Raw genomic sequence first — 17,619 nt, 5'->3', positions numbered from 1 at the left:
TCATGAAGAAACCATTCTTCATGTATTGCGAGACTGTAAGCATGCTAAAGAAATTTGGCATGATTGGTTTAGAGGACACGTACCTCATAATTTTTATAGTTTGGGAATCGATGACTGGCTAAAAAGAAATGTAGAAGGATCATGGGGTTGGAGTGGAAATTCTGACTGGAGAGACATATTCTTCCCAACATGCTGGTTTCTCTGGACTTTGCGTAATCAACAAATACACGACATGAATTTTCATAGACCCAATAGAGGTAAGTTGATAATTTCAAATTTCCTGGTGCATGTTAAGAGAGCAAAGGATAGAGAGAGTCATCTATCTAACAGTGGCAATAGAGATTACCCCCAACGACAGTGGTCTTGTCCTGAGCATGGCTGGTTCAAAATAAACGTAGACAGAGCTTTGTCTAGCGTAACAAAACGAGCTACTTGCGGGGGAATTTTAAGGGATCACAATGGAACTTTTAAAGGTTCTTTTAGTTCTAATATTGGCTTCTGTAATCCTTTAGATGCAGAATTATAAGGTATTCTAAAAGGGCTTGAGATGGCTTGGGGAACAGGAATAAAACATTTGGAGGTTGAATGTGATTCAATTAATGCAATTGCATATGTGCAAGAGAGGCAGGAGGATCCAAGAATGTCCAGAGTTGTTAACCAAATATGGAAATGGATGGAGGAGGATTGGGAGATTCACTTTAATACATGCAGGGAAAACAACACTTGTGCCCATTGGTTATCAAAGAATCATTGCAGCAATAATATGATCCAGGTTTACACTAACCCTCCCCCAAGTCTGTTGGAACTGATGTCTAGAGATGTCCTTAATGTTTCGTTGCTACTAGTTTAGCCATGTAATTTTGTTTTTTCTTTGGGGCTTAGCCCCTCCTTGTTACAAAAAAAAAAAAAGAAATTTTTTTTATACCAAACGTCCTTTTAGATAGTGTTTGGTTGGAGGTTTATTTTGGGATTGATGGGAAAGTATAAGTGGATATTGGAAAATACCACGTTTGGTTCAGGTTTTTTCAAGAAATACCAGACAAATAGGATAGATGAGAAAATGACTTTTGTGTTGATATTTGGATGAGATTCACTGTTACAGAATACCACTTGAGATGTGGTATTTTGAGATAACTGGGGAAGTGAAAAAACAGGGGCAAAGTTTCTCCCGAACATAGATTTTGCATATTTAAATAAATTTTTCTGGTAATATTTGGGTCAACCAAACAATTTTTTTTACATTTTCCTACCAAACTCACTTTTCAACCATTTTCCTATCAATTACATTTTCCTAGTAAATTTTTTTTTCTCCCGAACCAAACACTACCTTAGATATTTATACAAGGTCTCTTTGTTGAATTTTTACGCAAGTTTTGTTAAGTACTATGGTCTGGGGTCCATATTTTATCTTTCTTTTTTTCTTTACAATTATACGTTCTCTAGGTTTTTAGGTTGCTTTTGTACCATTTCCTACAAGTGGAATTACAATGCTTGTTTTCATTTAAAGGAAAAAGTGTGTGTCATTTTAAGTGAGAGAAAGAGATAAATTATGAAGAAGAGAGAGTGAACAAAAAAAAAAAAAGGTGTGAGTCCTTTTCTTTGTAAGGGTGAAATGACACAAGTTATGTCATTTAAAAGGACAAACACTTTTTCCTCATTTAAATTAAATATTCTAATTTTCATTTTGTGTGCCATTATCAATGATGCCATTTGTAAATTGTCTTTAATTTCTCACTGCAAGGGAGTTTAGAAGTAAATCGTGCGGGGTTTAATTGGTTAAGCCCTGGGGTGCTGGTTTGTTTAACAGACCGGAGGTCATTGCAGCTTATATGAGGATACAAGCTTACTGAAAATGGGTAATCGCGTTTTATATTTGTTTCTCTTGTTTTAACATTGATATAATTTTGTTTAAAAGTCATAAATGTTTTGGCAGAAAAGTGTTTTTTTTTTTTTTACTATAATTCTTTACAAGAAACATGAATATCATATTTGCAGGTTTTGGTAGTAGTTTTATTAATGATTACTATGAATAGAAACAGATAAATTAATTAATAAAATCCATTAGGTCCTCATTATAGAAAAATAAAATATTCCCTCATTAATATATCCAATGAGATCTAACAAGAAGAACTCTCCAATAGAAATAGAATAGCTAGCTGTACAATTTCAGAATAGCTTGTGAATCACACAAGAGGTGCAAAACATTGAATGCTAAATGTTGTCTTGCTACAAGTAAGCACGCAATAATATCCATCAACAAGTAATAAGGGTAATTGAGGCGCTAGCATCATTTCCTCAAGAATCTTGGCAGAAAAATTCAATTGAATTCAACTTTATAATTGCCTATAGAATTCTATTACTCGGCTAATAAAATTTATCAAATGAAGCACACATTGGAGCAAAAGACATATCCAAGAAAAATGTATTTTTTGGATCTAGACTTGGACAATAAAAAATTCTTAAACAAGAATGATCAACAGGTTTACCTACCATAGTTCCTCAGATGTCTTGTACTTAATAGCAATCAATGGAGATATGTTCACCAAATAAATAGTTGTGTTGACTTTTTCAACCCAAAACTTCTTGGCAGACGTGCAATAAAGAGCATGCAATTTACTATCTCCAAAAGAGTTATGTTCATACGTTCTGCAACTCCATTTTGTTATGAAGTACCTTTAACTGTATGGTGTCTCATGATGTCTTGTTTCTTGAAAAACTCATTAAATTCTCTTGAACAGAATTCTAAATCTTTATCCGTCCATAAATGCTTTACCTTTTTACTACAGTGATTTTCTATCATGGCTTTCCACTCTTTAAATTTTTGGAACACATCATTTTTATTCTTCGAGGTATAAACCTAGATTGGACGAAAATAATCATCAATAAATACCTAAAATCACTGAGACAGGGAACATGTGAAGGACCCCAAAGATCATAATGAATATAATCCATATTTCCATAGGTTCTATGCACACCAATATTGATTTTTAACTCTTTTATGTTTGCCAAAAACACAGTTATCTCATAAATCAATTTTACCTATTTTCTGGTAAAACAAACAACAAACAAACATGATTTCTCAATTCGGTTATGCCTCCTTGCCTCATATACCCTAAGCGTATATGCCACAAATGAGTAATGTCTGAATCCTGATCAACTGTTGATGAAACCGAAGCAAAGCCATAAACTGTATCACCCAGCAAAAAATAAATATCTCATTTTCTTTTTCCTTTCATCAAAATTAAAGCACCTTTCGTAACTCTCAATGTTCCACCTTTAATGGAAAACTTACAACCAATGGAATCAAGAGTACCTAGAGAAATCAAATTAATCATCAACTATTGAATGTGTTGAACATCTGTCAAAGTTCTTACAACACCATCAAAGATCTTAATTTGAATTGTACCTATTCCAATAATTTTGTAAGTCATATTATTACCCATTAAGATGGTACCTCTATTTATTGATCTATATGTAGTGAAACAATATATATGGGGATACATGTGATAGAAACAACTCGAATAAAGAACACACTTATTTTCTGAGCTAGAATCAGCAACAGTGACTGAAAGAAAATTGTCATCCAAGAAATTTTCCTCCACAACTTCAGCAATAATAAAAGAAGTTTCCTCCTTATTGTCCATTTTCTCATATTTTTTTTGTTTAATTTAGGATAATTCCACTTAGTGTTCCCCTTTTTGTGACAACAATAACATTCAATATTTTTCTTTTTTTTGATTTTGATCGGCCTTTATTTACTGGTCTCTAATTTAGACTCCTCCCACGCACAATAAGACTGTCACCAATTTCATGAGTGTTATTGCTAGAAACTTTTTTTTCTCAATTCTTGAGAAATTAAGGATGCCTTAACATCTTTCATCCTAATAGAGTCTTTACCATAGAGCAAAGTAGTAACAAAATACTCATACGAAGGGGGTGGGAAACATAATAAAATAAGGGCCTGATCTTCGTCATCAATTTTAACCTCAACATTTCTAAGATCCATTACTACTCAATTAAATTCATCAATGTGTTCCTTAAGGGTCTGTTTGGGAGATGGTTTTAGGAGGGAAAAGGAAGGGAAGTGAGGGTTTTAGGAAGCTCTTCCCTTGTTTGTGAGTTAAAAAAAATGAGGGAAAAGTTTTGGGATTTTTTACTAAACCCTAAAAAATCCCCATTCTTCATAAAATTTAAGTTCCCCCATTTCAAGGGGTTTAAGAGGTAAAATATTTAAAATTACTTTTTTACCCTTCCCATTAAAATCAGAAAAATAATTTATGTATTATCATTTTAGAGAGAGAAAATAATTTTTAGAGCGAGAAAATAATTTTTAGAAAGAGAAAATAATTTTTAGAGGGAGAATATTTTTTAATAAAAATTAAATGATTATTTTTTTTTTAGAAATTTTAAATTTAATTTAATTTGTAAAGTATAATAATTATTTTAATTTAAAAAAAAGGGTAGAATGGTAAAAATATCTCATTGACCCTCCATTATCCTTCCATTCCATTTTTTTGACTCCCATACAAGGGAAGGGGATACCCTCCCCTTCCTTCCCCTCCCTCCTCTTTAGATCTCCTTCCTTCCCTTCTTCTCCAAACTCCCAAACAAAGCCTAATAGGCGTACCTTCTTTCATTCGAAGTGTATAAAGACTTTGTTTGAGGTGCAACTTATTAGTGAAATTTTTTGTCACGTATAGGTTTCAAGCTTCTGCCACCCATCAAGTGAAGTGTCTTCCCCATGACTTCACATACACCTTGTTTGATAAACTCAGAATAATTGCATTGCGAGCCTTCTTGTCAACTTCCGCCAATTCTGCAGTTGACACTGTTTTTTGTTGGAATAGTTGAAATTGGTTCGTTAAGGTTTCAAGCTTCTGCCACACATCAAGTGAAAATGTCTTCCCCCATGACTTCATATAACACCTTGTTTGATAAACTTAGAATAATTGCATTGCGAGCCTTCTTGTCAAATTCCGCCAATTCTGTAGTTGATACTATTTTTTGCTTGCAGCTTTGCTATCAGCTCCTTTTTCTTCGAGCAATTTTTCTTTGGACCAAAGTGCCTTTTGTAGTCCTTGTTGGAATAAAATAGCACACATCTTGATGCCATTAAGTTAAAGCTAATTTTGCTATCAAATTTCTGAATCTCATATTTAGACAACATCTTTGAAGCTCTTATTCTAGTTTGTTATACATAGAGCAACAAATATAAAATTAGATCGGATGTTGAGATATATAGTCCCACATTGGTTGTATAAGCAACTAATGTGGAGTTTATAAGATCTTGAGCACTCCCACCCTTAGAGCTAGCTTTTGGGGTGGTGTATCCCAAGGTTCTTTACATGGTATCAGAGCCTCGCCGCCCCCCACTTTCTCTTGTGGCGTTTCTTAGCACAGGTAGGCTGAGCCTGTTGTATTGTCCACTCTTCAAGCCAAATGGGCTCTCGTGTGAGGGGGCGTGTTGAGATATATAGTCCTACATTGGTTGTATGAGCAACTAATGTGGAGTTTATAAGATCTTGAGCACTCCCACCCTTAGAGCTAGCTTTTGGGGTGGTGTATCCCAATGTTCTTTACATCGGAATTAAAGCAATATGAGATAGAGAAAATAATATGGAAAATAAAATGGCACACATGCATGTATTTACATGGTTTGACATTTTGCTTACTCTATAGGTCAAGATGTAAGATTTTTTCTTATAATAATTCAACCGAAAGATCGAAACATGCATGATAGATAAAACACCATATATCAATTTCGTTCTAAAGAGGAATTTGTGTACCTGATTGGACAATCTTATCTGCTGAGCGAAGAACCTTGATCTCACGATTAGAATATTCTTCTCTATGACCTATTCCAAAATGGCAGCCTTCAGCGATTGGAGCATAACGACTCATGAGGCTTAACCAAAACAATATAAATAGGCTAGAAAGAGGACCTAGCAAAATCCTAATCAACAGTGTGTCTGATGAGTCCATCAATCACAGAAGCTCAATCAAACACTAATGCCTATATTGTGCTGCCCAACTAGGCCAATCCCAACAGATGCCAAAAGCCCAACTCAACATGATCGCAACGAGCTTATCAAGATAATGCAATTGGAATATTCATTAAACCGATTAATTTTAAAAAACAAAACCAATTAATTAATACTGGCCACATAAAGAAAATTTTCTAATATTCTCCCACTTGGGCTATATTAATTAATTTAATATTATTTTTGAAAATTATTTTATTTTAATGTTGAGGAATCCAAGTGTGAATGATTGAGTGAAAAAGTCCCACATTAGTTAAGAATGGACTAACTGAGCACCATATAAGTGGAAGGACTCATGCACCTAATGCCTTGAGGTTTTGGGTTTGATCGTGGTATTCCGAGTCCACTTAATGTTGTTGCTCACTTGGCTCATGGTTGATGGTATCTTCCCGCCATGAGCTCCCTGTGCACGGCCCAACATAAGATATATCAAAAGTATCTACTAAAATAAAATGAAATACAAACTGTGAAAATAACTTAAGCACTCAAACCCTAATCCCAATATACCCAATAATCCTCACATGATGATACACAAAAGAAAACTATGGGAAGAGAAGAATTTAACTCTCACTCACTGATTTGAAAATAATAAGAACCTACAATTTTATTTATAAACAAGAAGAGACGGTGCTAGTACCCTTCAATCACAATCAACAGTGTGTCTGATGAGTCCATCAATCACAGAAGCTCAATCAAACACTAATGCCTATATTGTGCTGCCCAACTAGGCCAATCCCAACAGATGCCAAAAGCCCAACTCAACATGATCGCAACGAGCTTATCAAGATAATGCAATTGGAATATTCATTAAACCGATTAATTTTAAAAAACAAAACTAATTAATTAATACTGGCCACATAAAGAAAATTTTCTAACATTCTCCCACTTGGGCTATATTAATTAATTTAATATTATTTTTGAAAATTATTTTATTTTAATGTTGAGGAATCCAAGTGTGAATGATTGAGTGAAAAAGTCCCACATTAGTTAAGAATGGACTAACTGAGCACCATATAAGTGAAATGACTCATGCACCTAATGCCTTGAGGTTTTGGGTTTGATTGTGGTATTCCGAGTCCACTTAATGTTGTTGCTCACTTGGCTCATGGTTGATGGTATCTTCCCGCCATGAGCTCCCTGTGCACGGCCCAACATAAGATATATCAAAAGTATCTACTAAAATAAAATGAAATACAAACTGTGAAAATAACTTAAGCACTCAAACCCTAATCCCAATATACCCAATAATCCTCACATGATGATACACAAAAGAAAACTATGGGAAGAGAAGAATTTAACTCTCACTCACTGATTTGAAAATAATAAGAACCTACAATTTTATTTATAAACAAGAAGAGACGGTGCTAGTACCCTTCATCATGAAGGAAGCATAAAACTTGTTACTCCTCAATTCAAGAATTTGCGGCTGTTTGTTTTAGAGATTTCAAGTTTTGAGATTTCTAATCTTACTGCTAAAGTTGGAGATGTTGTTTTTTTTTATTTTTACTATTGTTCTTTGGATGACACAATAGAAGTGTTATGGATACTTTGCTTCCCTAATCCCTATAAGAAAAATTAGCTCATGCTCGTAGTGAAGCACATGAGTCTGAAACTAATTGGAAAAGAAATCTAAAAAAAAAAAAAAATTAAAAAATCCAACCTTAAACCTAGAGAGGAAGAAATATAGCTTTCTTCTTGTTGAAGAAATAAGCCACCGCGAAAGAAGCGGGGCTCAGATTGAAAATTCATAGCAAACAAATCCGGACTAAGATAAAAAACAAAAAACCAACGTGAAAGAAGCGATGCTTAATTTAAAAAGTCGCGACAAACAAAGTCAGGCTAAGATAAAAAGCCATCACATAATAAGCGGGCTCAAATTAAAAAGCTACGACAAATAAAGCCCGACTCAGATAAAAAAGTCACCTCGAAAGAAATGAGTCTCAAATTAAAAAGCTACGGAGAATGAAGTAGTACTAAGACAAAAAAGCCACTGCGAAAGAAGATGGACGCAAATTAAAAAGCCACGGTGAATGAAGCTGGGCTCAGATAAAAAGCAACGGCGAAAGAAGCGGGCTCAAACTAAAAAACTACGACGAACAAAGATGGGCTCAGATAAAAAAAGCAACCGCAAAAAAGTGGGGCTCAAATGAAAAAGTCACGACAAGAGAAGTCGGGCTCAACACAATACTTAAGCGAAAGAAACTAAGTTGGAACAAAAGCCACAATAAGAGAAGTTGGGCTCAACATAAGATTTGGGTGAAATAAGTCAAGTCGGAACAAAAGCCACGACAAGAGAAATATCTAATGTGTTATTTCTAGTGTGCTTTGAATATACAATTAATTGTCACCATATTTAATCTCAAAAGTAAAATATCGAGTCAAAATTCTATTATTTATATTAACAATTAAATAAATAAATGGCAAAATGATAATTTAATGAAAAATGAAATACTTTAAAAAGAAAGTGGGCATGAAGAGTTTATAATTGATTTTTTAAAATTAAATTTGACATTTAATGTTAGTGATCTCAAATCAAATTTATTAGCAATTGATAATATTTAGTCAACAATGACATTATTTTAGTTGTATACCATCAAACACGTGGGTTATCTCCACTAAAATTTAATAGAGAGAATTTTGTTAGTCTTGTGTTTTTGTCAATCTCAAACTAGATTATTCAGGTAATGAATGAACCGATAGAGAAATTTTAAAAAAATTATTTCACCAACATATTGATGTTAAGAGTATTTTGTTTAAATATTTTTTTGTTAAAAAATTACCATTCAATGATCAAATTAAAACAACAATAAATTAGTATTTTTAAAATGAGAATAAAGTATCTAATGTTACTTAAGAAAATTTTGTCTGATGTTCACCGAAACAATGTCATTTTAGATTGAAAGAGTAAAAATTAGAATGATAAAGATTATTATAACCCTGAAATATATTGGAATTACAAATATACTTTAATTTCCACGCTAAAACGACATGATTTCATTTCGGTGAATGTTAAATAAAATTTTCTAACATAACATTATAAAAAATGAACCCTTTCAAAATTTATTCAAGATCAAAACCAAAGTTCATTAACGACATAAAGAAGGGAATAAAGGAATCGACTTTAAATGCTTGGAAAACTAATTACCAGTATAAGCTTAGTTTATCATAAAAAATGTGAAGATATAATTAATTAGGGGTAGGATTATTTGATACTAGTGTCAAACTTTAAAATTTGACATCAAATCTGAAGCGTTGATTTTCGCTAATCAACGGTTATAATTTCCGTCAATCACATTTATTATTAATTATTAATTTGTAATAAATAACAATCGTTGATTGATAAAAATTAACGGTTATAATTTAATATCAAATTTTTGACATCATATCAAACAATCCTGCCTTAATTAACTAATATATTTAGCAATACCACTAAAAAAACAAGTAAGAATTTATAATAACAATCTTAGTTACTGACTCATTGTATTACTAATATCGTGATCTACATTTTGAATTAGATAGTCATTAATCGGAAAGAAAAAGGTGTAACAAGAGAAAAAAAATCTACAATGCACTGGATGTACGTCACATCACTCCATAAAAGGAAAATTTTTTGGACTTAAATAAGGGAAACAAGTATGTCCTTTTAAATGTCATAATTTGTGTCATTTCACTTTATTATAGAAGTGATATTTATATCTTTATTTTTTATTATTTTTTTTCACTTTCTTTTCTCCATGATTTATTTCTTTTTCTCACTTAAAATGACACAACTTTATAACCTTTAAAATGACACATACTTTTTCTCTTAGGGTGTGTTTGGTACAAGAGAAATTTTTTGGTATTCGGGAATCATGATTAATGGGAATACAATAGAAATTGAGTTTACTTTGAATCTTACAAAAAATGTGTTTAGTTCGTCAAAATATTACCGAGAATATTGGATAAAGATTACTGATTCCATGTTTGGTTTAGAACGAAATATGACTTGGAATATGAGGTTATTTTACAAAAATAACCCCAAACTATTTTTACTTTTGTAATTGATAGATTGTGTCTAGGTTTTGATATGTGTTCGAGATATTTTTGTCTCAAAAATTATTATTGTGCTTTCCCTTTACTTGAAATTCTGAATTACCACATTATTTTTTGTAATCTGAATAGTGACTTTTCTTTGTAAATCAAATTACCGGTAAACTTTGGATATCCGGGAAATGATTTTTGTTACTTCTACCAAACATGGTAATTGACGTTTATCAAAAAAGGTTTACCAGTAATCTTTTTGATACCCTCTACCAAACACACCCTTAAATAATAAAATCAAAAGCTGAATTCAAATAAAATATTTTCCACCAAAGTTTTGTCCAGAGCTTATATTTCTTCAAATGAGGCCTGACAAGCCCAATTGGTAAGTTTTAAAACCTAAAAAAATAAAAATAAAAAATAAAACAAAAGCTTGACTTTCACCACAACGAGTGGTATACCAAGTGTAGAGTTGTGGATGTTTCTAGAAGGAAGCAGCATCCTCCAGAGATCTCTGGGACCAATTGAGCACGTCTCTTATTTCCTTCAAAAACTCCTATAAACTGGTAGTTTAATAAGTGGGACGGTCATAAATAAATAAATAAATTAATTAATAAAAAAGCAAAAGCCCAAAAATTCTATAAGAAAGCAAAGCCGCTTCCGTCTTTTGAAGTTACCCTCTCTTCGCGAGTCCGTTATTACCTTGTTGTCGTCCAAAGGTTTCAGATTGTTCCAGAACCCCAAAAACCCTTCCCTCTCATCGATCGCTTCGCTAGGTAAACCCTATTTTTTCTTTCTCTAGATTTATGTTCCTTTTGCTTCCTCTGATGGTAGATCTGTGGGTTCGCGGTGTTATATTCATGCAACTTTATCTGGAATTCTTCTATTTATGGCTAATCTTGGTTGTTCGTTGTTTTCACATTTTTAGTGTTTCTCTCGCATTGTATCATTGGTTCGTGTGTTTAGTTTAGTTTAAACTGGGTTTTGATGGAAGGGATTGGATGATTTGATCTCCATCACTCAGCTTCTGGTGCTGGATGCAGATGTACTATTTAATGCTTCATTTCATATCGAAAGTAAATATTTCGATTTGGTTTTGAGACATTTTTGCAACTGAATGCTATGCTATTAGGTAGAATTAGTTTAAATTACTGTTGTATTTGTTAGCTGCGGGTCCCTGTTCTGTTATTAGACATGAGCATTGTTCAGTTGATGTATCTACTTGTATTTGTTGTTTGTTCTTTCTCTTTTGAGTCATTTTTTTTAATTACTTTGCTAGCAAATTAGGCGTGAATATGACCAATCTATTTTCCTTTTCCAGATATTTTTTTTTGGCTGGGAGATTAACCAAAGATGAGCGTGGTCGGTTTTGATTTTGGTAACGAGAGCTGCATTGTTGCCGTTGCGAGGCAGAGGGGGATTGATGTTATTCTCAATGATGAGTCCAAGCGTGAAACACCTGCAATTGTGTGCTTTGGTGACAAACAACGGTTCATTGGAACAGCTGGAGCTGCAACTACTATGATGAACCCAAAGAATTCGATATCGCAGATAAAGCGGTTAATTGGTAAACAATTTGCCGATCCAGAATTGCAGCGGGATCTGAAGTCATTGCCTTTTGTTGTCACTGAAGGGCCTGATGGATATCCTTTAATTCATGCAAGGTACCTTGGTGAAGCTAAAACATTTACACCGACCCAAGTCCTTGGAATGATGTTTTCAAATCTTAAAGAAATAGCCCAGAAGAATCTGAATGCAGCCGTTGTTGATTGCTGCATTGGAATTCCTGTTTATTTTACTGATATTCAGAGGAGGGCAGTCGTGGATGCAGCCACTATTGCTGGTTTGCACCCACTTCGCCTGTTTCATGAAACAACAGCAACTGCCTTGGCTTATGGAATTTATAAGACTGATCTTCCTGAGAATGATCAGCTGAATGTTGCCTTTGTTGACATTGGACATGCTAGCATGCAAGTGTGCATTGCTGGATTTAAAAAGGGGCAGCTGAAAGTGTTGTCCCATCAATATGATAGGTCTTTGGGCGGTAGGGATTTTGATGAGGTTCTGTTCCATCATTTTGCTGCAAAATTTAAGGAGGAGTACAAGATTGATGTTTTCCAGAACGCTAGGGCCTGTCTAAGGCTGAGGGTTGCTTGTGAAAAGCTGAAGAAGATGCTTAGTGCGAATCCAGAGGCACCTCTGAACATTGAGTGCTTAATGGATGAGAAGGATGTGAGGGGATTTATCAAGCGTGATGAGTTTGAGAAACTAAGTCTTCCAATTTTGGAGCGTGTGAAGGGACCTTTGGAGAAGGCTCTTGCAGAAGCAGGTCTTACAATTGAGAATGTACACATGGTTGAGGTGGTTGGTTCAGGTTCTCGTGTACCAGCTATAAACAAAATATTGACAGAGTTTTTCAAAAAGGAGCCTAGGCGTACAATGAATGCTAGTGAGTGTGTTGCTAGGGGTTGTGCGTTGCAGTGTGCGATTCTCAGTCCGACTTTTAAAGTACGAGAGTTTCAGGTATGCATCATTCTCTTTTTCAGAAGGCCCTCCTACATGTCTAAAACTCATTCAGTGTATAACTGTTTAGGTCTGAATTATGAATTTCAGCATTTGTTGTGTTTTGGGTACATGTTATATACTTTAATTTGCTTGTCTCTGGTATCCCCCTTAGTTTAAGATTATTTTGGGATTTTAAATTTCAGTATATTTCGTTGTTGTTGATTTTCATTTCCTTTCAGTGATTTGTTCATGTAATTGGTATTATGTCTGATATAATGCTGCTGTTTTATTTCATAATATGAAGGTCAACGAAAGCTTTCCTTTCTCTATTTCTCTTTCGTGGAAAGGTTCTGGTCCAGATGCACAGGATAGTGGACCTGATAATAAGCTAAGTACCATTGTTTTCCCTAAGGGAAATCCCATTCCAAGTGTCAAGGCTCTGACATTTTACAGGTCTGGAACCTTTTCTGCTGATGTGCAATATGATGATGCGAGTGATTTGCGAACACCTGCAAAGATCAGCACATATACTGTAAGTCAGTTTTCAAGTTATCTTCTTTATTAGAATGTTTTTTCCCTCTTGGCTGTTCTTTGACTCTTAAATATGTGCAGATTGGCCCTTTCCAATCTACAAAAAGTGAGAAGGCAAAAATTAGAGTGAAAGTTCGTCTTAATTTGCATGGAATTGTATCTGTTGAGTCAGCAATTGTAAGTCTTCTTGGGCTTAGTGATTGCTGTATTTCTTATTATATTTTTCACCATAAATATCTTGTGAGATTTTTGTAGTAAATTCAGAGCTTTTGTTACTAAATTTATTTCATTTTTATTTTGTTGTTGTTAAGCTCCTGGAAGAGGAAGAAATTGAGGTTCCAGTTTCCAAAGAATCAGCAGGAGAAAGTGCTGGGATGGAAACTGACGAAGCTCCTGCTGATGCTGCTGTACCTCCCAGCCCTAATGACAATGATGTTAATATGCAAGATGCTAAGGCAACTGCTGATGCCCCTGGGGCTGAAAATGGAATCCCTGAGACTGGAGACAAGCCTATGCAAATGGATACTGATACCAAGGTAGATGATGAAAGGAAATATAGACATGCTCAAAATATATTGTTTTTCAATTTTCTGACATGAATTTTTTTTATAGATATTGTGAGCTAGTAATGATATTTTATGGCTTTCTGTCTGCACTGTTGCTTTTAAAAATGGAAAACCAATGATCATTAGATGAGCAGTATTTACATCAATTAGATGTCATTGCTTGGTTATTGTGTTTAGAGTTGGGGGTGCTAAGATCTTATATGAATCATAACTAGTCGGTGTTGATAACTAAGGCGATATTATGACATCTTAAATTTTTTAAGCATTCGTCTGAGGACTGTAGCAAATATTCTCTCATTGTTGAGTTTTATCATAGTATTTCTTTGTGTTTGGGTTTTCCTGTATGGATTTAATTAATGTTTTTTCCTTGCGGAATGTAAGCTCGTTTGATTTTGATGGAGACCTCAAATTTATAAGCAGAAAAATAGCAACAATTGTGATTTTCTGAATGGAAATGTAAACTTGCATTACTGATATGAAAAATTACAATACTGGTAAATGAAGATAGCTAATTACATATCAAAATACTTCAAGGAAAATTTACAAGAAATGGAAAAGGAAATTACAAAACAACAAAGCTTCAAGACTGAGAATTAACAAAATACAGCACTCATATCCAAAACAATTCAAGAGGTTCTGGTTTTTTCCCACGAGTCCAAGAGTCCCAACTTTCCAAAACGCCTCCAATTGATTCCCCCCTTCCTATTAATAACCAGTCACGTAAGATGGGTGTGACTCTCTAATTCCCAGCTAACCAATTGTTGCTGACTTGCATTGGTAATTGCAAGCTGTAAAACACTCTCCCAAATCTATTATGCGGCACATCCGTATCAGATTTATTTTCTAATTTTCATTTACAATGGATATGTTTCTTCCACTATAATTACAAGAATGCGACCTTTCATTTTGTCTCCTTTTTTTTGAATTATTTAAAGGAAGTTGTGAAAACAACCTTGAAAACAAGATAATAAACCAAAAGTGCTCTATGTCTTCAGCTTCCTTTAAATATACTGCAGAATATGATCATGCATATACGTAATGTACTATGTGCTTGTTGAACTTTATGCTTCAGTTAAGTTGTCAAGCATGGACCATTGGTAGTTTGTAATATGACTGGCTGTGATTATTACAGGTTGAGGCTCCAAAGAAAAAAGTGAAGAAAACAGACATTCCAGTGGCAGAGGTAATTTATGGAGCGATGGCACCTCTGGATGTCCAGAAAGCTGTAGAGAAGGAGTTTGAAATGGCTTTGCAAGATCGGGTGATGGAGGAAACAAAAGACAAGAAAAATGCAGTTGAGGCTTATGTATATGACATGAGAAACAAGGTGAGGATGATCTTGTTTTTCTTCTTGTTCGAGGTTGGATATTCGATTAATGCTCACAGATTTCTTGTTGTCATTTCAGCTTAATGACAAATATCAAGAATTTGTCATTGCTTCAGACAGGGAAAATCTTACTGCTAAGCTTCAGGAGGTGGAAGACTGGTTATATGAGGAGGGTGAAGATGAAACTAAAGGCGTATATGTTGCCAAACTAGAGGAGCTCAAGAAGGTAAGAAATTTTAGGGATTACAAAATCCCTGCCCCCAGCTTGCCTGGTCTGATAAGGCTTGGTTGTTGTTGGATGTCAAAGCATAAAACATATCTAAAACGAAGTGATAAGAGACGCACCTTGTGCACATATTGTCTTTTCTATGTTGTTTTGCACCTAACACAAGTGAAAGAGGTATATTCCCGTGTTAATTTTAGTTTTTGCAATCCTAATGGAGATTTACACAATTGCAGCAAGGTGATCCAATTGAAGAGCGTTACAAAGATTACATGGAGAGGGGTACAATAATTGATCAACTCATCTATTGCGTAAATAGTTACAGAGAAGCTGCGATGTCAAATGATCCCAAGTTTGATCACATTGACATAAACGAGAAACAGAAGGTAATTTGTCTTCAATTTCCGCACGCCCTGTTACGTTCTGGTTTCCATTTAATCTGATGGTTTTTTCCAATTTATTTGTTTGTAGGTCTTAAATGAATGTGTGGAAGCTGAGAACTGGCTTAGGGAGAAGAAGCAGCAACAGGACTCGCTTCCAAAATATGCCACCCCTGTACTCTTGTCAACTGAAATAAGAAAGAAAGCCGAGGCTGTTGATAGGTATTTGTTTAAGTTTTTGCTATGATTAGTTGGTATTTAGATTTAACCTTGTTCATTGTTTATCTATTTTCTGTTTCTGGTAATAGGTTCTGTAAGCCGATTATGATGAAACCAAGGCCAGCCAAGCCAGCTACTCCAGAAGCACCAGCAACCCCGCCACCTCAGGGTGGTGAGCAGCAGCAACCTCAGGAGAATGCTGATGCTAACACCAATGAGAATGCAGGGGACAGTGGTAATCAGGTCCCACCACCCTCTACTGAACCAATGGAGACTGACAAGTCAGAGAATGCAGGCTCTGCCTAATTTTGTTTGTTGAATTTTCTCTGAAATTCATGACATCTCGAGTAGTCTCTCTCTACCTTTTGTACAAGAATATGAATTGTGCATGAGAAAATAGGTTTTGATGAGTTGACAGTGAGCGGTTGCTGGGATGCTAGTTTTATTAAATATCATGTTGTGGGATCTTTTTCTTTTTCTTTTTATTTAAAAAAAAAATACGTTCTCTAGTTTTTTAGGTTATTTGTGTACCATTTTCTACAAGTGGAATTACAATGTTTGTTTTCATTTAAATTAAATATTCCAATTTCTATTTTGCTTGGCATTATCCATAGTACGTTATATGAATTGTCTTTAATTTCTTATATGCAAGGAAGTTTAGAAGTAAATCGGAGCGGGGTTTAATTGGATTAAGCCTTGGGGTGCAGGTTGGTTTAACAACGCGGAGGTAATTGCAGCTATTAGAGGATACAAGCTTATTGAAAATGAGTAATAGCGTTTTATATGTATCTCTCTTGTTTAAATATAAAGATAATTGTTTGCTTAAAAATTCGTATTGTTTCGGCAGAAGTTTTTCTTTTGGCAGTGACAATTATGTTTGTTGATGTTTTCCCTGATTACTATGCATCAAAACACAAATATATTAATAAATACTAATAAAATCTAATATGTCATATATATATATATATATAAGGTTCGTTTTTTCTACAGTCAATGTAGATAACTTATTTACATTGAGTCCAAAACGACGTCGTTTTGAAGCAGAAATCACGATATTTTTGTAATAATAATTTATTTTATTATGATAGTCTATTTTATTATAATTTTTTTATTTTTCACGTCGTTTTGAGAACGAATGTAGATAACTTATCTACATTCACTGTAGAAACATTAAAGCCATATATATATGTGTTCGCTTTTTCTGCAGTTACTGCAGATAACTTATGTGCAGTAAGGCCAATACAACGTCGTTTTGAGGCGAAAACTATGATATTTTTATAATTTTAATTTATTTCAGGGTTATAATAGTCTTTATATTTATAATTTTTTAAAATTTCAATATCAAAACGATGTCTTTATAGAAATACGTGCAGATAACTTATCTGCAGAAACACTTTTCCCTATATATACGTGCACCAAATACGGGGAATCATAATCATACAAAGGATGAAAGCATTAAATGTGGGGAATCATAACCATGGTAGTTAAAATCTGGATTTAAATCTTAAAAATTGTTCAAGTTAGAAAAATTGTTGAATATAACATTGCTGATGTTTCATCCGAAGATGAATGGATTGTGAAAAATGAAGGAACTTTATCTCATGATGAAAGTTTAGATAAAGACAATTTTGAATGATGTAGTTGAGGATCATGTGGAACAGAATGTCTTCGATGATAATAATTTGAATGATTTATTAGCTTAGACCCTTAGAGTGTGACAATTGTATGCAAATGTATAAGGATGGTGGCAGGTAGTCTATTTTTTCTTAATTTTTTTTATACATAAGCATATGTATATAAAAATTTA

General features: G+C 34.0%; 1 protein-coding gene across 1 annotated transcript; it reads left to right on the top strand.

Moving 5' to 3' along the window:
- The first annotated feature begins 10,662 nt into the window (after window positions 1–10,662).
- Window positions 10,663–16,404, top strand: LOC133285343 (heat shock 70 kDa protein 15-like). Its single transcript, XM_061482552.1, has 10 exons — window positions 10,663–10,837; window positions 11,383–12,584; window positions 12,871–13,098; window positions 13,179–13,274; window positions 13,409–13,633; window positions 14,796–14,990; window positions 15,070–15,216; window positions 15,450–15,599; window positions 15,685–15,815; window positions 15,902–16,404. Exons 2-10 carry the CDS (start codon window positions 11,415–11,417, stop codon window positions 16,116–16,118), a joined length of 2,559 nt encoding a protein of 852 aa, XP_061338536.1. The 5' UTR covers window positions 10,663–10,837; window positions 11,383–11,414; the 3' UTR covers window positions 16,119–16,404.
- The last annotated feature ends 1,215 nt before the right edge of the window (window positions 16,405–17,619 follow it).

This window comes from Gastrolobium bilobum, unplaced genomic scaffold (assembly GCF_033153095.1).
Source record: "Gastrolobium bilobum isolate Gb01-03AN ecotype WA unplaced genomic scaffold, APGP_CSIRO_Gbil_v1 utg1211, whole genome shotgun sequence".
NCBI classification, from domain to species: Eukaryota; Viridiplantae; Streptophyta; class Magnoliopsida; order Fabales; family Fabaceae; genus Gastrolobium; species Gastrolobium bilobum.
This window is presented reverse-complemented; position numbering and strand designations above follow the sequence as displayed.

Bases quoted from the DNA above. Each gene is read 5' to 3' on its own strand.
- LOC133285343 (XM_061482552.1), top strand. From the start codon at position 11,415: ATGAGCGTGGTCGGTTTTGATTTTGGTAACGAGAGCTGCATTGTTGCC. The intron at 13,634-14,795 runs GTAGATGATGAA...TGATTATTACAG, and splicing joins AAATGGATACTGATACCAAG to GTTGAGGCTCCAAAGAAAAA. The intron at 15,600-15,684 runs GTAATTTGTCTT...ATTTGTTTGTAG, and splicing joins ACATAAACGAGAAACAGAAG to GTCTTAAATGAATGTGTGGA.